The sequence below is a fragment of the Sorex araneus genome, chromosome 1 (assembly GCF_027595985.1).
Source record: "Sorex araneus isolate mSorAra2 chromosome 1, mSorAra2.pri, whole genome shotgun sequence".
Lineage (NCBI taxonomy): Eukaryota > Metazoa > Chordata > Mammalia > Eulipotyphla > Soricidae > Sorex > Sorex araneus.
This window is the reverse complement of record NC_073302.1, coordinates 170,789,684-170,816,486: the sequence shown is the minus strand read 5'-3', so window position 1 is coordinate 170,816,486 and position 26,803 is coordinate 170,789,684. Positions and strand designations below refer to the sequence as shown.

Below are 26,803 nucleotides of genomic sequence, written 5' to 3'. Positions count from 1 at the left end.
ATTCATGCATTAGCAGAGAAATGATCATTTTGGACATAAAATGCAATTTGATGGCCATGGAATGTGTAAATGAGAACACCAGAAGTTGAGGTTCAAATATATGTTCAGACCACCCACAGGTAATAATGCAGGTGTGTGTAAAGCGAGCCCAGCAAGAAAGCTCTTCCCTCTAATCCACTAGAGAGGGGGCTCTATCTTTTAAGGAAAACCTTCCTGTTAATTAGATTTTGACTATGATCTTTTCCAAGTGAACTTTTATTGGCATTTTTAGTGAAGACAATAGGAAGTCAGGAACTCTGATTTTTGGATCAGAAAAGAATTTGAAATTAGGCTTGATATCTTATAATTAGGCTTGTAGTTTTGAAAGAGGTTTGATAACAATTTAAGGGAAGAGTACAGAGCTTTCCCTGTTTAAAAATGTTTGCTTCCAATTAACACAGCTAAACTAAAATGTATTCATTACGGTTGTGAAGTTTATAGAACTCATTTGTGTGTTAAAATATTTAATAATTTTCTGTGCTATTAGAAGACTAAAAATATTTTTTGCTTTTAATCCAAGTAATTTACTATAAACAGTGGGATCTTCTCTTGTTTAAACATTATGCATGAGTTACCAATGCAATGTCTATGTAAATAGAAACACAAATTACATTTTCCTGCAATTACAGATTAAAGTAACTCTTAAAGGGAGGTAAATGGGGACCAGGAAAAAAAAATAGGAAGACTTTACTTTGTCTGAAAAGAATTTCAGTTTTAGCAACTTGTTAAAACTTATATGCAAGTACATAAATCTGTATTTACACATACACACATAATTTTTTCATATGTCCTCAATAAACTTTATATAACTACTTATTTAAAATACCAGAGCAGCCTGGAAGTATATTTGGAAGCAGCAAAATGTTAGCCTGAAGATCTGTTATTCTAATTATTAACATCGCAGTAAGAAATTTTTGAGCTATCATCCAGTTTATGGGCTATCCTTCCTACACTTGTAGTCGTACCTTGGCTTAAATTTAGGAATTGAATTAATCAATTTCACATACCCTTTCAAATAAAATATTTTTTAAGGAAATTGCTTACAGTAATTTTATTGTAACTTAAAATTTTTGAAAAAGAAATTATAAAATATGGCTACTATTTAATGTATTTATTGTGGGAAAGAGAAAGAAAAGGAGATAAAGATTAAAAACTGAGAATATAATAAGAAAGAGAGCCCTACTAAAATAGTAAAAAAGAAAATTTTGTTTGTTTTTATCATAAACAGTATTTGACAGGTTTATTTAATACCCTATATAAAAGCATTCCAAGTAACTCATTGAACTTTGATATATGATGAAATCAAAAGCATTTAAAAGACTTTAAAACTGCAATAATATTTAAGAGTTAAGAAATTATACCTATGGTTCAAGACTATGTAAGTAGCAAGAAATGTTTTTAATCCACTGGAGATTTTTTTTCTTTTGAACAAATGCAGTCCAACCAAGGAGAGAATATTAGCTAAGAAATCACTCTTATAACAGTTCATTCTATTTTCTCCAGAGATACTTCTTTTCTCTTTAACTTGTGAGCCAAAACTGTTTGATGTAGTCTTATAACTTTATTAACTTGCCTTTCTAAATCACAATAAGCTTGAAGAATTTTATAGCATATCTGAGGGGTTTTGTCTTGCAAAGTCTAATAACATTTTCATCTTTCTCCCAGCTGCTACTAAGAAACTTTATCAGAACGAAGCATTGTGTCATGGTGCTTGTAAATGCTGCGTACTACGTTAATAGTTGCTTTGATTGGGATTCGCCCCCAAGGAGCCTTGCTGCTTTTGTGGTATGATCATACTGTATTACTTACATTGTTATTCATTAAATGCAGTCATCATAGCTGCATGTTTCTGTGGCTATAGTAACAGTTATGTTGATGTGGCCATTTAAAAACTCCTATTTTAAGTCTTAACTGGACAGATTTGCCGTGGGTAGAAACCTGATGGATTGCTCAAGGTCTGAGTCCAAGAATATATACCCCCTCCGATTTCCAGAACGCAAGACATCTTAGCCTATGTATAATTTTCTGTGACAGTTAAAATGTAAAATTTTACATATTGCATAATTCCAAATCCCAATAGTGGAGCCAAGAAAAGTCCTTAGTGTTAAAAAATTAATAGTCTTGACCATCCTCAATTTAATTTTATTCATCCTCTAGACTCTTTTTCAAAATATGCAATGCATTGACAGTAGAATGAATGCTAGTTGATAATACTTTAGTATATGAATCCATTGAAGAGAATGTGACCTATTTTAGAGACTATTTTTTTCTGAGATTTTCAGTTTTTAAAAGGCACTGGGAGACTTTGATAGATCCAAATAGGCCCCCAACAGTATTCATCTTGTAGCCGTTTGCTTTGGTTATTTAAAAACTGCTGAAGAGACCAACTTGCAGAGCCAGAAAATCCAAAGAAGTACTTTCCTCTAAGCTTTAGCTGGGATTTTTCTGCTCACACATTATTTTTGCTTATTCAGGATTTTGGTTTGAAGTTTAAGTGGAGTTCTTCTTTTCAAATTCTTTATGTTATTGTCATATTTTGTTACAACATAACTATTTTATACTTCCTTAGAATTGCCAGTTTAGCAGACTATGACTTTGTTATGGGGGACTTGGAAAAAGAACCTTAATTATAGTAACAAATCAACGTTTTAGTATTACTATTCAAATTATTGTATGCACGTCTGTTTAGAGCTTTGAGCCCTGTCCTCCTCTTGGGCCTTGGACGGGACTTTCACTAATGTCTGAGCACATGAAACAAAGAGTGTGCATGTTCTTTTGTGTTGTAAGTTACCAGAAAGTTAGGCAGCCTGCTTCCCATAGACACGTTGTTGTCTCCTTGAGAAAAGCGATTGTCATCGTCATGACATTTTAGAAAAGAAAATCTGCCTCTCTCGATAGTCTTTTATTTGGCTCTGTCACATAATAAATTCGAGTTGCTGTTAGGCAAATTTTATTATGATTTTCCACTAGCATAGAAGCACTTTGATGTTAATGAGAAGGGGGAAAAGTGATATTGAGTTTCTATCAATGTTTTATACCACAACTTTCAGGTTCCACGGGGCCTTGTTTAACAGACACAATAATATTCCATGAAAAAGGTCTTGCCACCATCTTTGATTCGCTCCTCCTAAATTCTTCCCCACAGCTGTTTGTAAAATTTGAAAATAGAACACACAATATAATTATATCATTTGTTCAGGAACGTTCATTTTGAATGCTTCGGTATTACAATGTGTTGTGTAAGTCTTTATAAACTTCATCTGGCTTCTAGAGGTCACTCATGCAAAATGAATTCAAGATGGCAGATTTTGTTTTTCACAGTTTCTTTTTGATTAAAAAAATCAGGCACCGAAATTCAAAGGAACTTATGTGCATGTACCTGATAATGCTTGAGTGATTTTACTGTTAAGGGAGTGAAAGTTCAGAGGAGAAGAGAGGTAATAATATCTCTCAGCTAATGGTTACTTTCTAGTAGATTTATTCTTATGAAACAAGCAGAGCGCACCATACATGAAATAAAGGGAACAAGAGAGATATAAATAGGGATGGCTTAGACTTATGGTGAAAAAGAGAGAGCGCGCACCTACAATATGAATGCACGTCAGAAGGAACAATACTTTGTGGGTAGAGCAGCTGTCCCACACCGGGCAGTGCTCAGGACTTACGCCTGACTCGGTCCTCAGTGATCGCTCCTGGTAGTGACCAAGAAACCATATGTGTTTGGTTGTCAAACCATGGTTGATGCTTATCAGGCAAGCACCTTAACTCCTGTTCTATTTCTAGGACCCAAGGAACAATAATATATAATAACTGTTCTGTTAAAAAAAAAAAAAGCTTTAAAAAAAAAGCTGGCTTTCATTCTTTTTAAATGTAATTAAAACAATGAATAATAAAACCAAACTTCATTTATTTATTTGACTTGAACTTGCTATTCCTTGAGAAAGAAAACCCAGACTCTATTTTTTTTTTTTTGTCTTTATGCTCTGCAGAGTCCTCTGAAACATCTTACTCTTGGTAGGCTTCTGATAGAATAGGATGGTCTAAGGAAATTCTCCAATCTGTGAACCAATCACTCTGAAATTTTTTTCTTAGTTGGCAAAACCCTCTTCACTGATACTAGCTAAATAAGGGCTAGTTCTAATTAAGGTAGTTAAATTAAGGTAGTGATTAAATGATGATAGGCATAACTTCATGTTATTGGAACAATTTTTCCTAGATATCTATTTAAATTCCTTTCAAGTTCTAAACCATTTCTCAATCTTTTATCAATAACTATTTTTACCTCAGATTAAATTCTAATACAAAAATATTCTTATGTGACACTAGCTTATCAATCACTTAAGGGATTTTTAAGGCATTAATTCATAAAGGTTCTTTCCTTGTATTAATAAATTTGTTTTTCCCAACAACCTTATGAGGTAGATAATGCTACTTCTTCAATATGCTGAGGGAGGAACTGAGGCACAGGATAGCTAAATAGTATGTTCAAAGACACACTGTGGATAACATTTTATTTCTGAGAGCTTTTTGAATATCTACCTTGTAATCTGTGTATCATAATAATTCAGAAAAGTGATGGCTAGATTTGTATCTATTTTTCAGATATTAAATCATGTATTTAATTGAAATGTTTCAAAGATCTCATTGTATAACCAGAACCTTTTTAGGCCAGTGTATTGAAAAGAACTGCTTTCTGTTAGGCTAAGAGCATGCGCAGCACCCCATTGTTACAAACATATTGTTCCCATCATTCCCTGTTGATGGATAACGGGTCTATTATTATAATATTGGTTCCACTTGGCCCACTTTTTCATAAATGCAGCTGCCTCATGGAGCACATGCATTTGTACCATTATGTGGCTTGGTTTTAGGCCCAGATCAGTAAACTTTATAATGTTGAAGTGCCTTCTTTCTATTCCATTTGATTTTTCTTTCCTAATTTCCTCTCCAAAATTAAATGCGGCATAATCAAATCAGAGCAAAAAAACAATACATTTTTCCAGTGTCAATTAAAGTGGAGAGCACAAGAAACTCAGGGTTAGCGCTCTCCCAGCCCTTGTAGCATGGCCAGTGTGCAGTGGGGAATTCAAACCTGGTTGATGATATTAGAAGCTGAAATTGGTCTGGAAGGTGATGGATCAAATAGAAGCAATCACAATCCTGAGAATGTCCTTGTTCGTGTGCTTTGAATTAGGTTTTTAGATTTTACTGTGAATATCACATGCCTAAAAGTGAGTATAGACATGCGTGGTACATAAGGCCATCCTTGTCTTTTGGAGTCATGTGTTGGAGACATGGAAATGTCTTATAAATTGGGCCCAATTTTCATCCAGCTCTTGACCAGACATTGTGTTCATGTGGATGTCACTGGGTGCAACATAGAGAAAAAAAAGAGAGTGTACATTTTCTCTTTCTTTCCAGTACTGTCATTTCTCACTGTAATGAGCACAAAAAAATAATTGGACAACTGAGCTATCAGTAAAAGGACACATTTCAGTGTGCATCAAAGAATTATTTTATAGGACAAACTTTAATCTTTAAATGTGATTGTAGATAATTTGTGGTGCCATCTGTCCATTTGGAATTGTTTTAGCCTTTTCTGTCGTTATACAGTAAGTGCCGCTGTGTTTAACATTAACATTTGATATTTTACACATTTAATTTCTGTTCTGCTGTGTGGTCCTTAGGGAACAGAGCGCTAGTGCTACATGAGAGAGACAAAGTATTGATCAGCTAACATTTCAGCTACATTTATGTATGTCGCAAAATTAATGAAAATGCCAGACAAAAATGTCAGAGTGCACAAAAAGGTAGAATTTAAATTTGGTAGTTTAATGAAAAGTTTAAGATGTGCATTATCAAAAATGTCCTCCGCCTTTAAAGTATAATTCCTAACAGAATAAGCAGAGGGAGACACATATTTTACTTAGAGGAACAATGAACATAAATTATGAAGGAATGTCAACTTCTCAAAGTACCTTGGGCTCCAGAATGGCATGTTTGAATGCTAAACTTTCACTCATAAAACCCATTTGTTTCTGTTCGTATTTGGAAGACTGTTGGCTTTGAACTTCTGTACTGGCCAGTCTGCGAGCCTGGCTTGCTATGAGAGTCTGCCCTCAGGTTTGCCTTGGTACCCATGTGTTCGTTTTGTGTAAGAACTGAGAATTCCCTCTACAGCAACGCACCCAGGCCACTCTGGTTCATTCCTCATCCCTTTCTGAGTCTTTTTCAAATGCTTGGTTTCCTTTGCTTCCAAGATAATTTGTGCTCCACCTTTATTCGGTTGCCATTTTAGTAAAGGATCACATGGGACAACAGCTACACCCAGAAAAGCTGAGCCATTATGCAGGAAAAGAGAAAAAAACAGATGATGTATGCAAAGAGTGACATGAGGCAGCTCTGTGTAGTCAAATGATGGGGGGGAGTGGGGGATGGAGGAAGCACCAGCCGGGGAAGAGGAACTGAACTTAGAGAAGGGAATAGAATACAAAGACCTGAGGACAATGGGCACTGGAAGGTGCCTTATCAAGTACTTCCTGTGTAGAAAGCCTGCAGCTATTAAAAAACATATGGATTTTTCGAAGCGTTTTTTTTTACCAACAAAAAGGACATTTTTAAATGGCCTTCATGTTCAAGGACTCAAAAGGGAGTGTTGCTTAAGAAGAAATTTCAACATGAGACAAAGGCTGGTCTATGTCAACTGTGATTCAAGCCAGCATTCATATGACTGAACAATATCGAGTAATTGTACTGGACATATGGAATTTAAATTCCAGTTTCTAGCAGAAGCTTCTATTTTAAAACTTAAAGAAATGTCTAATAGTATCACACAATAAAATTATGCTTCAACTCTATGGCAATTTTCAAATGATTTTTATCAAATCTTGTTTTTTTGTGTGTTATTTGTTTTGTTTTGTTGTGCCTACACAAAGCTTATAAGTTTTCCAGGTGTAATTTTTGTTCCTTTGCCCACAAAATTCTTCATAAGGAATTCCTAAAATCAAAGAAAGAAGTGTTAAGACAGACAGATCTATAATGAATGGTACTATTCTTTGTTCTTAAATCTTCCTAATATTGTGAAAATTTAAACTTTTAGGCCCATTTTTCACCCTTTTATGCTTTCTTCTGGCATAAACACTAAGTTTACTAAACAATCCTTTCAATTTAATCGACCCATATGTTTTAAAAGTATATAAAACATTCTCTTCACAAATAGCTATATAGAATATCACCAATTTAGAAGAAACCTGCCGAGTTGCCTAAATTACTTTTACAAAATCAGAGAATGTTGACACTTAAAAAATTCTACTGCTATAAATTTATTTTCAGTAAATCACGTGCTTTACTTATATGCTCATACTGGCACTTCGATTTGACACTTAAAACATATATTTTCCTCCAGATTTATTTGCGATCCAAGAAAGAAAACATTTTCAAACATTGATCAATGAAAACATTAGATTTTCTTCAGTGGTTCTCTTCATAGAGCATTGCATGTAAATTCTTGCAATTGCATAAAATCCAGGTCACAATTTAGAAGTGAGTTTTCAGACTGATCACAATTAGCTAAAATCAGCCCTGAATCCTGAGAAATGTAGCAAATCAGATATCAGTGGATCACAACATTTTGACTAAATCCCTTTCATCCTTCCCAAGGTGTGATGTTCTAGATTGTAGGCCTATTTTTAATGTATCGACTTTTTTGGTTTTGTTTTTGTAAGTCATTATAGTATCTAAATGTAGCCCTTCTTCACATCAGTTCTTAGTTCTCTTTATAGAGTGACAAGGCCCTATTATGTTTATTTTAATTCATGTCAGCAAAAGGGTCTACTGCTCTCTGAAGTGAGATAATCACATGAGCCACAGAGTCTATTGCTCTCTGGAAAACTTATGTCCCCTAAGTTTTAATTTGTATTTACAATAAGAAGAATATCACCCTTAGAGCACATCTTACACAGTTTTTGTATTGTCTCTACTCAGAGTAGTAGGCTACTATTTTTTTTCCTTTTTTATTTCCACAGGGAAAATAAAATTATGTACGTTTTTGGTAAGATACACTGCTGTTGTGCTACATTACAATCAAACATAAGCCATAAATATCACAAACGTAACTCTGGTACTGTATTGACTCAGGAATTAGGCTTCCTGGGAACCTTACTGGTTCATGCAGTGAAAGTTGGGGTTGAGTGACATCAGAGTCCTTGGGGAACACCCTGCCTCAGTGTTGTCACCTCGATGTACTGTTGCTATCCCTTCTCACCTCAGGCCACCTTCTTTTCTTCAGACTCTTTCGGCCTGTTCTTCAGTGTGATATTCTGAAACTATTTCAGTCTCGACATCATTATAAAATTCTTTAAAATTTTTTTTGTGGTCCTTATTTTTCTGTCACCATTAATTACAGATCAAAATTATGAAATTAAAGATATTTCACTATCTGTCCCAAGATTTCTATGCCAGCTACCTCCCAACTTCAGTTTAAATTGTTGGGATATGCATTCTGAACAAAATGATAAGCCATATGTCATTGCCAAATATTTTGCAAAGGAAATGTTTTACAATTTCAAAAGTTTAAATGAAATTATGGAAGTGGATTTTAGTAAAATTTTGTAAAGATCAGTAACTTCTGAAACATTGTAAATTGTAACAGAAATGTAGTGATTTGTATACTTTAGTCAGTAGGTTCACTCTCCACAAATATTCATGCCCCCTTTTTGACAGTTCCCATCGAGAAATAGACTCAAGTGTTTTTTATTGTCCCCTTTTTTCTGTTTTGACCAGTTATGAAGGCAAATCTTTGGATTAGGTATTAGTTGGAGTTAATTTCTCAAATGATATGCTAGCCTGATACACAGTTATTTGTTTTTCATGAACCCTTCCCAGCTTGTCATATTACCACATTTTGAATTTAGAATTGAGTATAGAGGCAGCAGTCAGTTACATTTGGTCTGTGAATTATGACTCTCTATTTGCTGTTGATTTCTTTGCTGTGATGACAGAGGTCCAAATCTCAGCAGGTGTTAGTAACACTAGAGATGAGTCACAGAGTGAAGATGAAAGAGTAGACCATTTCTTGTGTTCGAAACAGTCATTAGGTATTGACTCAAAGAGAAGCAAGTAAGAGATCAGAGAAAAACTAAAAAGTAAGACAAGCCCGAAATTATATAGAAGTATAAACAGAGACCTAGATAAAATTAGGGCCAGCCCTCATTTTTAAGATGGAATAAAATATTTCAAAGCTTAAAGGTGGCTTTTAATTTTTATTAAATTAGAGCTTCTCAATGTTCCCAGTGTTATTCCTCTAAAGAAAAAAACTGCCACTTAATTTAATGGACAATTGACATACCAGGGAAGAAGATGTAAGGAAGGGTGAGCTTTGGGTGGACTACAAATAATTACAATACCGAAGATTTTTCTTTTCCTCCCCACAAGTCAATTTTTGCTCCCAGGGGTGCCATATCCTCCCTTTGAAAATGCATACAAATAGACGTGAATTTAGCTGTGTTTGCTTTCATGCTCTTGGTGGTAAAGTCTCGTCTGGATGCTCAGTAGTTTGTATACAGTGCAAAGAGAAAGCAATTGTGTTTTTTCAATGAAAATTGTTTATTATATTGGAGACCAATTAAAGGAAATATTTTATTTGTTTTTATAGATATTTAAATTGAATTTTCACTTATAAAAATCCCAGGGAGACTTTTCTTCTCTACACTGATGCCCAAAACTGTAGTACTTTACCAAAATGGAAAAGCAGGTGAATGTTAATTCTGACCTCTCATTATGAGGACTTGTCCACACATTGCACCATATTTATGGCAATAGATAGTATTCGCATACATAAATTAATATTATTGTGTCAGAGATATATAAGAGAACATTGTTAAGCATACATCATTAAGCTGGTTACTTATTAGATGTCACTGGAAAAGCAAAATAAAAGGTTGTGAAGTAGGCAAGTCATTGAAAACAGTGAAGAATGCTTATCTTATTTTCTATTCTGCATAGAAGTTTATCTAGCTCTTCCTGGTTAAATTGTCAAAATAATTCCAGTTTGCCAATAGTATGTGAATATAAGTTTTATAGACCACTTACCTACATAGAACTGCTTCTTCTGTGGCATTTTTATCGTTAGCATTAATACATAAGTTCCTGCCAAGCACATGTCAGGCACTATTTACATGTTTGAAACAAGAATATAGCATACTGTTTTAGGTTATAGAACGCTGGTGAATTGAACAATATTTCCCTCAGTCAATTACATAAATCTTTTAGATTTAATTTGAAATAATAGATTACCAAGACTAAAAGTTGTCTATTAATTATTCGTAATTTATATACTGGCAGTATATAAATTTAAGTATTTGTAAAGTGATGTCTACTACTCAGAAAATTAATTAGCAATAGAAAATTAAGATAGCTGAATTCTGGGGCCAGAGAGATAGTACAGCAGGTAGGAAGCTTGCCTTGCACACAGCCAGCGGCACCCCAAGCACCACCGGGAGTGATTCCTGAGTGCGGAGTCAGGAGTAACCCCTAAGCATCGCAGGGTGTGACCCCAAAACAAAAAAAAAAAGATAGTTGAGATGCTTTTTTTCCCTAATTAGGCAGCAATGCAGAAAACTTATTTGTATTTTGTATGGAATTTGGGTCTTGTGTTGCAAGAACCCGTTGTATTGCTTGTCTCAGTGTAGTTCCAGGCCAGTAACTATAATTTGAAACCTCAGCCTAGGTGAGAGCTGCCATGTGCATGTTTTCTATTCATTATTTTTTTCAGTTTCAGACTAGGAACTCCTTTCTCAATCCTAAATATCTGCTTCTGTGCAGTTAATTTAGACTAAAACTTTTCATCTGAGTTCCCAATTTCCAAAAAAGATACCTAGTTTGTAAGACCACTGCTTAGATTTTGGGATACATGCTATAGAAAATCAAAAGAAGAAAAACCAAAAAAGCCTCACAAAACCTATAGACTCCAAAAGTCTAGCCGTACAATGGAAGATGTCACACATGTGAGCGCATATTCACATAGACATTATGCATTTATAAATATATTATATGGAATATATGATATATGTGTATACACATATATAATATAATATATTCAAGTCTTGTTGCTCAGAATTCCAGAAACACATTTATCTCACCTTGGCTTGAGAATATAGCCCCTTCCTAAGACACAGGAAAGAGGTCTACAAAGGTAGGTAGACTGGGCTTTGAAGAATGGAGATAAAGCTATTGAGTGTTAAAATTGGAAGTGAGCTTAGAGATCATTTTACCTTAGAGGCAATTAATGGGCTACGAATTCACTGAGAGGCTAATTCTCCTCCCCAGTAACATATAATGGATGCTTCCAACATAGCAGCATTGAGAGCTAAAAATAACAGAGAGACAGACAGAGACTGAAAGGCAGAGATAAATCTGTCTCTATCTCTGAAGATTGTAAATCAAATTGACCTTAATTAAGGAAAATCTAGTGTCTGGCATTATCCTTTAGTGTTCTGAGTGTTTACACTTGGAGCTCTGATCCTTAGTATATCCTGCTAAGGGATGTTTTGATCTGGGAAGACTGAAATAGCTTCAGATAAAAAATCTGCTTAGTATTATCTCTGCAGTTTAAGTAATAAGAACGTCCATTTTGATGAGCTTTTTTGTTTAGTTGAGGCCATATCACAGTATAGCTCCCAAAACAATACATGTAGATATTGTGTGTGTATACTAAAGAACTTATTTTTGTTTTAGGAATTTTTGCTTTGTTTTGGACACAACACCTGGTGGTATTTAGAGGCTATTCCTGACTCTGCATAGGAGTCGCTTTAGTGTTTGGAGGACTACTCAGTGCTAGTGGTCAAACCACCGACTCTTCCATGAAAAGCATGTGCCCCAGTTCTTTAAACTATTTCCTTGGCCCCTGATAAAGGACCCGTAAGAATTGTTGTGTGTTTAAGTGAGGTACGTTTTTAAGAAGTAATGAAATATCATTTAATCTCTAAGTAGTATAAATTACTTATTTCCCATAGTTAATTGTAGACATGTTAACAATATATTTCCCAGGTTAAAAATTTTTTTCACTGACTTGCTTAAACAGTTTAAACCCTCTCTATTGATCCATATTGATCCATATTAATGTAATGGTAGCTAAAATGAATCTAGCCATGGCCTATACTAAATAAGCTTGGTTGGTGGAGGAATGTGGATCTTCAGGATTATTTTGAAAAAAAAAAACCGGTAATACAAATTCATTATATTGCTCTCACCCTAAATTTCCTTTAAATTATATAAATTAATTTTCTAGCTTACAGTAATCAATATAATAGAATAACATGTATTTTTACAAAGAAGTCCAAGTTCTGAGACAAACAGGATCATACTTTGACATGCTGTTACAATTTGCAGGATGTTGCCTGCTTCATTTTATAAATTTGAGGTATACCAATAATAAATTTGGTATAACAAATTATTGCTACTGGAGTTGTTGTAATGAAGAAAGCTAAATTTAGTCATCCATATTATAGGCTTTGAAGTCCTTCTGTAGAAGGGCATTTAGATTTAAATAATGTTCACAGTCACAACAACACAGACTTGTCTTTCTTTGAGCTTTGTAGGCTTTCAAAATATTGAAAAATAATTCAACTTAAAATTATTTTGAAAACATTCTGTATTGAACTTACAAAAGACATATATGTCACAAAGAAAAATGTTTTATCCGTGTTTGCTGAAAATGCATGACTCTTTCTCCAAAAATATGCTAGAGACACATATAATTGAACCTGGGTTTTATTTCTAATTGACTGGAATGTTTAACCTAAGTTTAAGGAACTAGGAAATAAAATAGATTGTAAACTAAAAAATACCATTTGTCAGTATTTTTAATCCATTACTGGAACCAGTGACAAGAAATAAATTCACGCTGTTCTGCTTGAGATGCATTGAAATGCCATTAACAGATCTTCCCCGTTTTCTTGCACACTCAATAAAGCTGTGTTCAATGACTGACTCAGCTGACTCCAGTGGCAAAACTTGAAGTTAAAGCTGTAATATTGTAACAGAAACCCCCAACAGTAGTATCAGATGAAGCTGAGCATAAATGTAGTATATCAGACATCATAAAAGGATGAATGTAGGCTACATTTATGCCCTCCTCTATCTTCTATGAGATTCATACATAAGATTCCCACTCATTATTCTCGTCATCTTAATGAGATCAGTGTGGAAACATTTCTCTCCTTTCCCTCTTGCCTGTCAGGAACAAGGTTCTCCATTATTTCTCCTTTCTCTCTCTACTTTTAAGGGACTAGTTATATTTTCTTGGAAGGCAGACCTGTTAACTGGTTACTGCAGGAAGCCCCAGAGTATCACATAGAAAAACTTGGAACTTTAACTTGGACCACAGTGTCAGTTTTCTCTTGCTCTCACTGTCTTTTTTCCTCACGCCATTACCCCTGCCCCACATCAGCCCCCATGCCTGCTCTTTTATTTTCTTTCGGACTTGTATCATCTGCCGCATTTTCCCCAGGGGTTTCACTGGGGGAAAAGAGAAGAGATAATTTCTACAGGTAAAGGAAAATAGAGTGCCCAAGTACATCCTCGACTCAGTATCTTCCTTCTCCTTGGATCTATTGCCCTAATTAATTTTGCAGTCATCCTAAACCAAGTTTGAACTCAATGTCAAACCTTGAACTGAAAGGTAAAATGATCAAGAGACCAATGTTTAGTTCTTTTTATCCTCAAATAAAATTTTAGGTCTATAAAGGGGCAGTCACTATTCATAATCAAAATTGCTCGGGGATATTTTTGTAATCTGTTTAGATTATGACTTTTCTTCATTTTAAGAATAAGACTGGAGGAATTTATGGAAGCATCATTTAGTCATTCAGGATAGTGATAATTAGTTTGCATTGTAACCATGCTGCTTTGGGTTCAACTTTCCTTTAGAGGAACATGTGCATTAGAGGATTCCATTGAACATGATTGAAGAATTTTAAAGTAGGCATTTTTAATATTTGCTGCTCTCTTAATTATAACTTGTTTAATGCACCACTGTTAGCAGAGGGATTATGAGTTAATAAAAATGTCATAATATTAGTGAATAAAACCCTATATAATTTTCCCCAGGTAATGATTAAAAGCATGAGGCTATATTAACAATATTCTTAGTGTACAGTTCTTAAATGTATTTGATCTTCATATTTTGGAAACTAATTTTAGGCTAAAATTCAGTAATGAAATATTTGAGGGATTTAGTTAAGCTAGTTAATGTAAACTTCTCAGGTGCATGAATCTTCTCTAATGATTTGTATTATTATACTGCTTTTCTATCTTAAAATCAATCTGAAAGTTTTAAATGTTAGCTTAACATTTGCCAGAGCAATACTATTGAGATTCACAAGAAGCTCATTTACCTCATCACAGAATTTGTTAAAACAGTTGAAAAATCAAATTAATAATCCATTAGGTCATTATTATGTAATGTTTTTGCTTGCATAGATAAATGGGTTTTACTTTATCTATCTTTTAAAATAATGTCTTTCTGGCTTTGTCCTGTGACTGCAGCAGGCTGTTGGTATGTATCTTTATACCATCAGAATGAATGAGATATATCTGTATAAATTATTGATTCACTTGAGCCTACCTCTGTAATTCAGAGCTGAAAACTCTGGCATCTTATCTAATAGAATGATATAACTAGGAGACTGAAGTTACCTACCACAGCAACAATTGCCAGTTGGGGGGTCAAATGCCCTTTTACCTTTATACCTGAACACCTGCAAATTGAGCTGTATCCCATTCAGAATTTTAAGAAGAGGTCCATTGTCGCAGGAAGTAGAGTTTGTTTCTTGGAGAAAATTATGCCAGTTCTAGTTCTGAATGAAAGACAAGGCTTTTATTACTCAAGGGATATTAAGGCTGACTGCTTTTTTGAGAAAACAAATTTGCTGTAACTTTATCTGTAATTTAGTCCTGAATGGGTACAAATAGACTGCACATTGTATGGAGCAGAAAGGAGAAAATAGGGGTTTGTTAAAGCCATACAAGGGCTATGTAACCATTATATTTCCGAGGGAAGTCTTATCGGGGTTGCAGGTTATAAGGGGGAATATTTTGGTTACAGCCTTAGCATCTAACACCTGTTTTGACTTTTGGCTTAGAATGACATTGACATAAAAAAGGATTTTTGTCTTAAATTGTGGATGATGAAATACCCATCTTTGAAAGAAAGTTGCTGTGAACAGGTTGTCTTTGACTTAGAAACTAGCACCATCCAGAAACTTCAGAAAGTATTATTTTTCTTCATGAAGTTGAATGCTCATCCGGGTATGTTGACATCTCACTTTCATAAGAATATTATAGCCATAGCTTTGTATGTTCTTCCCAATTAAAAGTAAGTCCTACACAATGTTTATACAGTAGTTGGATTCAAGCTTTGTTAAGACTGAGGCAAATGAATGTTTTGAATAAGGGAGAAGAAAAGGCATACTTAGCCTTTGAGCCTGCTAGCCACTCAGTGTGAGGGCTAATGGAATGTGTGATATTTGGAGAAACTCTCCCCTCAAATTTGCCACCCATTCCTTAATCAGCAAGCTCAGTAGTTGTCATAGAAACTCTGATTTTACAGTGTGAGAGTTGATCACCAGACAAGGCAATCAAACATCTTAGCCACATACTTGTTCTGAGCTCCAAACTGGTCAATTAGCACATTTTCTATTAAAAACTTAGCTGCAATAGGCCTTTATTAGCTTGCAATTGCTATGATCGAATAGTTACTCAATTATCTCCATTCTCCAACCTCTGTTTCATCCTCAGATTCTAAGGAAGAATATGCCCAAGAACATATACATGTTTTATTTCAAGCAAAATTCACAACCTAACTTCAAACAAACCATTAGAGGTTATGGAGCAGAAAGGATTTAATGCTTTAATTTTTCTTACCATATATATTTAAGCTTTTGGGATCTCCACTTTTCTGTTTATTTTAGAAAATTCTAGTGTTTCTTCTCTGAATAAGAGAAAGAAGTAGTCCACTGTTCTCTACGTTTAAGATGTGAGTAGCCCTCTCTGCTCTTAAGTCCATGGTCTCTTCTTTCATCATGTTCCAGTAGAAATTCATATGGGAACCTCATTATTCCAGGGTAACACCTCATTCTCTCTGTTGTGGTCATTGCCATTTTCTGCCAAATTGAAACTCTCCTGAACCCTTTATCATCTGATCATCAAATCTGTTTCTAGGATGGGAATAAGGCCACCTCCATATAACATAGGCACATTTTGTCGCTGCCCTTGTAGATAAAGTCTAGTTTCTTAGACATCCAAGTTCTTAATTATAAGCAGGTGTAAAGGATTACACTAGCATCTCAGAGCACAAGAGTAACCTCCAGATAAAATCCTGCTGGAACTTTCTGGCTAAGCAACTCAGAGGAAGTTCTAAGTTGGTGAGTATACAGTTGAAATCATAAAAAGAAAACATTATGGAATAAATTAAAGCTTTTCTGAGTTTGATAGCATCGTTGTTCACTTTACTGTGTGTTATAAGATCAGCAAAAGCAGTTACCCTTAGAATAAATGTAATAAAGCTTGGGTATTTAAAAAATAAAGCACATGAGGTTTGAGGGTCAGAGAGATAATACATTGAGAAGGGCTCTTGTCTTCCTGACCTGGTTTGGATCTTCAGCATCCCATAATGGTCCTCAGAGTCCTACCAGGAGTGATTTCTGAATGAAGAGTCAGGAGTAACCCCTGAGTATCCATGGGTGTGACCCCAAAACAAAAACAAGTTGAAAAAACCTGCAGGGTTCAAACTCCCTGAAACCTCATAGCTACACATCTTCATCCTTCTTAAGGCACAAGACTGGATAGAATCGTAATCATGCTGATGTCCCTGCTTACTGTCCATTCTTTGGAACGTGGTAGAATCCGTTCTAGTGCATCCATCTCTAAAGACTGGGCCTTTGCGATTTAAATTTGTAGACTGGATTCAATGGTAAGAATATAAATTGTTTCAGGGATGACAGATTACACATCTGGTTTCTTCTTTCCCCAACCCCTGTGTTCACCTTTATAACAATTTTTTTTCAAAAAATAATGTGGTTTAAAAATCATTTAAAGTTGGCTAACATAAATGATAAAATCAAATATTGGATTCACAAACAATAGCCTTTATTGGTTTGTGACAAGTGATCCATCTTTTTACATTAGTGCAGCTTTCTGAACCAGATTACTTTTCATAATTGATAATTTGTGAGTCATATATTTGTTATCTGTTCTTTTATGGCTTTGAAAATAGTGAATGATGCCAAAGATCACCGTGCTTTTATGAAGAAAATTATTTTAGTGTACTTTATTGGCTGGCATTTTCTGGAAGTATGTTACCAATAAGTTTTGTAGAAATGTAACAAAGACAAAAGTAACATCCTTTGCTATAAAAAAGACCTGACGGGTCTAGAATTCATTTATAATGTAAATTTAGAATTCATTCATGTTTATCATTATAACAATAACAATACATAAGCAAGAAGAATATCAAATATATTTCTGCAAGCTAAGAAATAATTATTTTGTTACCTAGTTGGGTATTTTCCCAATACATAATTCATGTTAATACAACATACAAATGCGGTGACTCCCTCTCCAGGAACATCACAATTACTCCAACAAAATAATGACACTTTCTTACAATCCATAATTTTAGTTAGCTTTGACAGACTGCCTTGGGTTAAGTATCCACCAACTGTAATGCAATTGTTATTATTTGGTTTCTGTTTCCTTCGCAAGGGCTTTTTAAATGAAACAGGAAAATTCTTACTCTATTATAATTTATAATTTATTATGGTACAATCAGAGCTATATCTTAGGTAATTAACAATAAGTCCTTTATAAAGTGTTTTGCCTAAGAGGAAAAACTTTAAAACTTTTTCTTCTCTTTAATTAATAATGCTTTTACCCATCCTGAGCATTTTCATTAATTCTGCTTATACTATAACTGACCAACGAAGTATGAATCTGTTGGGGAAAAAACCCCTAATTTACTGAGAACTGTGTGAGAAGAAAAATATTGTAGGGTGAATAAAATATAAATTTCACAGAGAATTTGCTGTGAATCTGCTTCTAAAAACATGTGGTTTGTCCTCAGTCTATGAAAATTTCTCTTAATAATTGAATCAGAAAAGTATTTAAAAAATATATTGCCTACTTAATTAAATACAATTGAAGTTATAAAATTGATTGCAGAATTATATTATTACTATATACAACTATATACATATATAAACAAATATGTATGTTTGGTGCAATGCACTGGTGAACTGAAACTAATCCCCAGTTTAGGAAACAGGATTATTCTTCATGTGAATAACTCTGCCCATAGCATAGGGTCAGTCTGATGGGTGAAGGGGGCTGGTTTTTAGGGTTTGCTTTGGTTGTGAGTTGTGACCAACCTGCTCTTTTTATCTTCCCTATAGTAAAATAAAAATATATAAATGCCATGAAAAATGACATTTGTCATTTACAAATGACATGGAAATATCATACATAAAGCATTTGCTATTTGGGATCCAACTAGTAGGAAAAATAACATCAGTAGGTAAATGTTTTCATCACTTCCACTTTTTTTTTAATATATATATATATATTTAAATTTTATTTTTAAATAGTGAACCACCGTGAGGGTACAGTTACAGATTTATAAACTTTTGTGCTTATGCTTCCCTCATACAAAGTTCGGGAACCCATCCCTTCACCAGTGCCCATTCTCCACCACCAGTAAACCCTCCCACCCTCCCCAATCCCATCTCCCCCCACCCCACCCTGCCACTGTTGCAGGGCATTCCCTTCTGTTCTCTCTCTCTAATTAGCTGTTGAGGTATGCAATAAAGGTGTTGAGTGGCCACTGTGCTCAGTCTCTAGCCCTCATTCAGCCCACAACACCCTACCCCCACATGGCCTTCGACTACATTATAGTTGGTGATCCCTTCTCTGAGTTGCCCTTTCCCCAGAATGTGAGGTCAGCTCCAAGCCATGGAGTCAACCTCCTGGTACTTATTTCTACAATTCTTGGGTGTTAGTCTCCCACTCTGTTATTCTATATGCCATAGATGAGACATCACTTCCACTTTTAAAGTCAGAAATTCTACTATACACCTAAATTGCAACACTTATTAGCTTAAAATTCATATTTCTGGGCAAAAATACCAAACATAAAGTTACCTGTAAATCAGAATAAACAAGTATATTTATTAATAATACCTTGACTTTTATTTAATAATTTTGTATTATTTGAACTCTTTTTAATTGAATTTTGCCTTAGATTATTACTTCTAAATATTTCAAAGGTCTGTATTAATTAAAAAGTTGTAATATTCAAACATGAATTTTATTACTTAAATTTTATTATTCAACATTTCATTATTCAACACTTTTTATTCAAAACCAATGATGAAGAACAATGTTCTTTCCTTACAAACCTGGAATATGTTCTAAATTGAGTTTAAATTAAGGATATGAGCAACATTTTCATCAAATGGATGAAGAGAATGTATGAACTATATAAATTGCTATAGTAAAGAAAAATAACCTTCATTTGTGCATGTCTTAAAAAATGTTGACAATGTTATTTACATCAGTAAGAGAGAAGTATTCGCTTTACCTTTCAGATGTTTCATTGGCCTCATTTGTGGCATGTGCAGCTATAGTGGGATATGTTTATTTGTACATATGGTGTGACAGATTGTTGATGTGTTTTAACCATAATATATTATTCAGTTTTGAAATCTACTCTCTTAGAGTCAGAATTTCTTTATAGTTAAAGGGAAAATGCATTTCTAATAACTTATCTTACAGGTTTTAAAGATTTGTATTTTTTGAACCACTTTTTATATTTCAGAAAATATTACTTTTATATAAATTACAGAGGTGTCTACATCAGTTTTATATACTTAGCCATTGAAAATAAAATTATTCTATTGCAAGACAAACTATTATTTGAACAAAACCATGAAGAGTCTAGGAGTATGAAAAAGCAATTACCCCCTCTTCCTCATGAGATTTGCCCCAAACGTGGAAACTAATGTCAAATTCTGTGACTGATTTGTTTACAAAAAATTATTGACACAGCTTCTATGTACGATCTATAGAAAGAATCAATATACATTTGGAGCTATTAAGATACCTTATTGAAAAGAACATTTTTCTCATCAAAAAAGCAGTGTACCTTTTTTGAAAAAAAAAAAAAAAGGAAAGAAACTACCAAAAGAAAAAAGTGGGAACTGATAGATAACTCTAAAACCAGATTATCTTAAACAAAACACTGCATACTGATCCTAATGTATAGGACGCAGTCCTCACCCACATCTGGGTTTATTGACTGGACACTAGGTTGTTTACCAACTGTCTTTCCTCCTCCACCCTAATTGACTTGTGTGTCATTCTGCAGTTTGGCCTGTAGGTAGCAATCTTGTACCATAAAAGTTTTCCAATTATTCACTTATTAGGCTGGAAGCGCTTACACCATGATCTACTCAATGTAAGCAGTGTTATTTGCATAAATTCCAGGCTTAGCTGATGGTCTGTGGCCTATTGCTGATTTATGCAGTTGTTTGGTCTTAAGTTCACAGTTTAGCTCAGAGGTGACTTTACTTTGCATCTTGACCCCCTGTAGGTGGGTGACAGCTGAATAGTAGGGTACATAACCTGGAGTCTTAGAAATCATGAGGCCTCTTGTCTGAAATATAATGTTTCGTTTCTCTTACAGTCCTTCAAGTAATAATAATAATAATAATAATAATAATAATAATAATAATAATAATAATAAAGAAACAAGAATGTAATATAAGGGGCTGGAGAGGATTTATAGCAGGTAGGGTGTTTGCCTTGCAGGTGCCTACTTGGCTCCAATCCCTGGCACCCAGTAAGGTACCCTGAGCCCTCCAGGAGTGATTCCTGAGTGCAAAGTCAGGTGTAAGACCTGAGCACAGCCAGATATGGCCCCAAAACCAATACACACACACACACACACACACACACACACACACACACACACACACACATGATAGTTTAGTACTTATGACTCAGAGTATTAAGAAATAAAAATTTTAAAAACCCACAAGCACAAAGACTTCTGATGAAGTCACCCAGTCTCACATTTTGTCATTTGCTGTTAGCATCTCAGAATCCTTACCAATTTAAAGCTGTTTAATTTTGTTTCTACTCGGAAGAGCTCCGAGCCCAAAGGTCTGGCACTATTGTGACTTGTTACTCTTACACAAATCCCAAGTGCTATTACGTTTCTGTTTTCTAAATGGCAAGGAAGATCATTTCTTTCCTTTCTTCTTGGTTATTTTTTTGGAATAATTGACAGCAGCGTATTAATTCAAGCAGTTGCAGAGCATATGTTCCATACCACACGTACCTTTATTTCTAATTCATAGGTGGAAATAGTACATGATGATTTTAGAACTATAACTTTTGATTTATTGCAGAAAGTTAATACTCTTGTTAACAAGGCCATATGCATGACTCTGATGTGCTTTCATTCTTCACTCCTCCCTTCCTTCTTCTCACTGGCTGAGTGCCCACTAAGTGTCCAGACTGTTCTAGATGGAGATTCCCAATGGTTAGGTCCTAAAAAGCATTCTTTTATGAAACTATTCTACTTAGGGGCCAAAGTGATAGTACAGCAGGAAGAGGGCTCCCCTGACCACCACCAGGAGTGATCCCCTGAATTCAGAGCCAGGTGTAAGCCCTTAGCACAGTGAGGTGTGGGCCCCCTTAAAAAATATCCTACTAAAAGAGAACAAATTTTAATGATATTAAAATCTCATCAGTGTATTTTACTTTGAGGTAAGAAGTCACACCTATAAATATCTATATCTGATGTTTTTGTGGAATTCAAAAAACCATAAAACTTTATCATATGTATACTCCTTTGTTCTCAAGGGGCTCCTTGAATTTTGGATACTGGAACTAGATTTATATCAGGGATGCTTGAATAAATTGTTTCTGAATGATTTACTTTTTAACATGGAAAATTATTTTAGGCAGGAGTAAAATGAAATCTTCACTTATCACATTTATTAAGTCTAGTTGAGTTGCATGTTGATTTTAATCATATTCAGAGAGAGATTTAAATCATTATTTGTTTGTTTGCACTTTTAATGAAGCAAAATAATTTTTATTAAAACTTACTTAGAAAGATGTGAGGGGAGAGAAAGAAAGTACATGTCCAAGAAAGAACACTGGCTTTTCCACAGTAGAAATAAGCAGACACAGAGACAAGCAAATGAGATACGTGTTAAAAGGAGAATATGGCAGTGTGCACTTTTCAACTCAGAAATGTTCTTTTTATTTGCCATAAAAGTGGATCATCCAACAGTCATTCTCTCCAGCTGCTCACCAGCCCTCCCAAGTCAGGCTTAGGCTAGGATACCGGACAGGTGAAGGACCAGCAGTTTCAAGGGATCAGTCTTATCTGAGCTAAATGAGACTGACATTGCAGATGCAAACAGAGAGTGGGAAAACAGGTGGTTGGCCAGGTGGGTTTGTGATCTTTTGCCATTACACTGCTTCTCATAGTTTTTGAATAACCACAAGAGGCAACAGAGCCCCCTCTGTTACTGAAAAAAACTGAAACATTCTCATATCGGGATGAGGCTTGACCTGAAGGGGTGATGGACTTGACCTTGGTAGGGATGGCGTTTCCTTCTTTTTCTAATTTACCCACCTCCTGAGTATATATACAAATACATACATTGCTACCCCAGAATACAGTCAATGGAGGGTTGTTTTTTTTTTTTTTAAATAAAACTGCAGCCATCCCTTCTGGAAGGGAGTACTCTTTGTCAAACCGCAGAGATCTCATTTCCAGAGGAATGAGATGGTTACCTCTCAGCCTGGCTCTGCAAAGCAACAGGAATTGGGCCTTTGGTTTCTTTTTTTTTTTTCAGGTATTGTAAGTCGTTACAAAGACTGAGAACCAGCACCATAGAGTAAAAACACTTTTTCTTTTAATAGCTAAATCATAAATGGGACCCACTTTTCTGAGAAATAGGTTATTGTTGAATTTATTAGTAAGAACGTAACAACTTAACAGAGATCATAGAACTTTGTATAATGTCCTAGAGGTGCTTTCAAGCTTTTGATATGCATGCATATTACCTGGGATCTTGTTCATCACAGGTGGAAAAACCACAGTCATCCAAGGCAAAGCATGTGAAAAATCCTGATATGTGTCAGGAACCACATTTAAACAAGACTTTGTTAAAGGTCTTAACTAAACAATGAAAAGGTCAGTTATCTAATGCATAAGGTTTCAAGTTTTAAGTTGTTTCAGAATCATCTGGAAGGCTCTCAAAGCACTAACATCTAGACCCCAACTTTCTGATGTAGTGAGGTGGAGGTGAAATTCAAGTATTATATTTGTATTTATTTATTTATTTATTTTTGGTTTGGGGGCAACACTTGGCAATGCTCAGGGCTTTCATCTGACTCTGCACTCAGGAAATACTCAAGGTGGTGCTTGGGGGACCATATGGGATGCCAAGGATCAAACCCAGATTTGCCACATGCAAGGCAAATGCTCTACCCACTGTATAATCACTGTGGCCCCAGTATTTGTATTTTAAATAATCTCACAACTGAAGATGAAGATGGTGGGTGAGGGGTCACACCTTAAGCTCTACTGCTATACTGCAGTTCACTTGAGGGTATACTGATTAGAATCACCTCTGGGTGCATTAGGAGAATGAATGCACACACGCCTACATGTGAGCAACACATATGTGCACATATGCACTCACAAATATGCAGAAGCCCCAGCTATGGTGAGCAAAATTCAACAATCACCAGTAGATTCCTGCAAGATCAGGACAAAAATGCCAACATAGTCCCTTTGAAGAAAGGATGCATTGCATGGAAGAATCAGAGAACCAAGAAGGTCGGTAGTTCCAAAGGACTGGCAAAAGAAGAACTTGCTGGAGGAAGAAGGAGAAATAATAGTTAAGATCCGATTTTTTAAACTATCAGTATAAAGTAAACCTTGTGAGTGAGTAAGGTTCAGAAAATTGTTTTTACAACTGACAGTTGGGGGCTGCTATTGAGACTCACACCCTTACATTCAGCCCATTTTTATCTTTCTATGCCTTCTACATGTTGCTCTGTCTCCTTGCCCCAGACAGAGGCACACTCGTGATGTGGCTTCCATGGGCTTCTCAGAGTAGAGCAGTGTAGCTGAGAGAATGGTCACTGAAATATTTAAGAAACAATTTTTCTTATGTCACTAACTCCTTCTCAAGAGTGCAAAACAGAGAGCCTTGTCAGTTCTTAACATCACTGGATGACAGTGTCAATAGGAGAATGACAAAGAAGCAGCATTTTAGGAGGAAGATAATGTTTCATAGTCACTTTTGGTACTTGGTATCTGTTCTGTTTGGAATAGATAAATTGTCACTGCTTTCAGTTCCTCTTTTTGTTTAACATTTGAAGGCATAGCAAAAGCATCCTATTTTTGTGAGAATATACCTTTCTTTCAGCCTAATAATTATCCTATTTGCCTCATTCAAATACTCTGGTGCCTCACTGCAAATTCCCTAAACCCAATATTTCCTCTGTTGTGAAGTCTTGTTTTAAGCGATCTCTGGCTTGCCCTTACATAACCCTTCTGAGCTTTTGTAATCTTCAGCTTTAGTATCAAAAAATGTGTTCGTGCTCTTATCTTCTACGTAAACCACTCTAAAATGTATATGAGAAGGCACAATGAATAGTCCTCAAACTATATTTACTTTGATTACTTTTTAAAAATATATTTTAAATAAACAACCATTAGCCATTCTAATTTTTCCATCTTACCCTTATATTCTGACTTCTAGGCCAAGGTTGACAAACCTATTGTGCCTACACCCTATGAATTCTGACACCCTTTCTCTTAGCAGAACTTATAAATTGATCACAGCATGCAATATTACATTGAGGAAACATGAACATACACCCAGCAGAGGAATCAGAGCTCAGCAAAACACATGAGAGCCACCACCAATTAAGTTGATTCTCAGTTCTTTAATTCTTTTTAGATCTCTCTGCCTTCCCTCCTGAATTTGACTCTAGTAAAAATAGAGAAGTTGCATTTGTTTCTCCATTGTATTCAGGATGTGGTAGAGCTGATTCTCAGTGCCAGCACATGTTGAACTTTATTTTGTAAGCTATTCTAATTTGTTAGAAAAATATTTTATTGAATTTTATCTGTAGGTTTAATTCTTAATAAGCAGTAAATCAACTAATAGAAATGAAAAGAATTACTAGAGTCAGAATGATTTCTAGCTATTTTGGAAACAGGACCACTAAAAATAAAAGATTCTTAAATCTAAAATAAACACTATCAACTAAAATTCTTTTTATGATGCTGTATTTTTTGTTAGTAAATTCTTTTACTAGGGCAAAAATAATTAAATGTAACTTTCTAAATTTACACAAAGCCTTGCTTAATGGAGTTTACTTTAGTGGTACTGAAACATCATATTTTCTATGAATGTTCATAGAAACATCATAGAAAATATGATGTTTTGGTAGTAAAAAGGAGGTTGCTAATACCTCTTTATTTTCTCAGTTTTGATATTTCATTGTCATGATTATTATAGAAATTATTTATTCATAAGATAGCTATATAACATTCACTTTAAGGAAGTACATTTTAAAGTAGTTTGATTTGTTCTACCCTCATCATATGCCCAAGATAATTTAATAAAAAGGAATTGAATGTGACCCCTTTTCCTTTATTTCCCCTCCCCAACATTGTCAATTAATAACTTTGCTGAGAGTTGACATAAACCAGAAAGATCAAGTAGTCAGAAGTAGATATAGAGAGAAAAAGGGAAAAGGGGTGTTTTTTTTTTCTCAGATGACACAATTCATATCTTACTGTCCAATGAAGAGCTTACAGCTTTTAAAATAAAACATACCCTTTCTAGTAGCCACAATCTATGTCTGCATGAAGTTTGTGTAATTTTGATATGGGAGAAAAGTATTAATGAAGTAAAAAGCTTTTTTTTTTTCTGGAATGCTAATAGCTTCATGGTAAGTTTCCCAATGTTATTAAGGAGAATAAATGAATAAATGCCTTAGCCCTTTTTCATTTTGCAGCTGTTTTTGCACTTTTATTTCCTCTTCTTTCCTCACTTACACACACAGAAAAACCTTCTCAAGTCTCCGTTAAGCAGAGCGGCAACTAAATCACTCCTAAGTGGCAAGCACTTCTGACGACTTTGTGTATGACTTTGTGTTAATTAGCTCCAGTGGATTATCCCCCGGTGTGCAGAGGGGTGTTGGTGAGAAGTTCCCAATGTGCAGAGAGTGCTGAGGATTCCGTGTTTATTTTCATGGATTGAGGCAAACTCTCAGTACGTCTTCAAATTATCTCCTTGGGGGTGTTTTTCCTGAGCTAATCCTGACAGAATCTTTCTGTCAGATATGCCCATCATCAAGAACAGGAGAACAGTGCAAATACAGGAACCTCAGTGCTCGGGGCTGTATGCAAATTTAATGCCCAGCTCATTTCTGTTTCTCTTACATGGATGACAGACATTTTAACAATGTGTTCCACATTTCCCTCTGGGAATCCAGTTGAATTCCTATATGTATATGAATGCATGTATACCTCCATTCAGAAAGTATCTTTGAAGATCGTATTGGGAACATATATGCGTACAAATGTGTTTATATATGTACATACCAGCACATTTATTATAAGTAATGTAGATATTGGAATGCAGGTGTGGAGATGGAAAAAAGTCCA

At 34.9% G+C, this 26,803-nt stretch overlaps 1 protein-coding gene across 1 annotated transcript in view; it reads left to right on the top strand.

Annotated features, from left to right (window-relative positions):
- MCTP1 (multiple C2 and transmembrane domain containing 1) overlaps positions 1-26,803 on the top strand; it is a 670,427-nt gene that overhangs the window by 480,292 nt on the left and 163,332 nt on the right. The window contains exon 15 of the mRNA XM_055131251.1: positions 1,705-1,824. Within this exon, the coding sequence (XP_054987226.1) occupies positions 1,705-1,824 (120 nt within the window). The remainder of the gene's footprint in view (positions 1-1,704; positions 1,825-26,803) is intronic.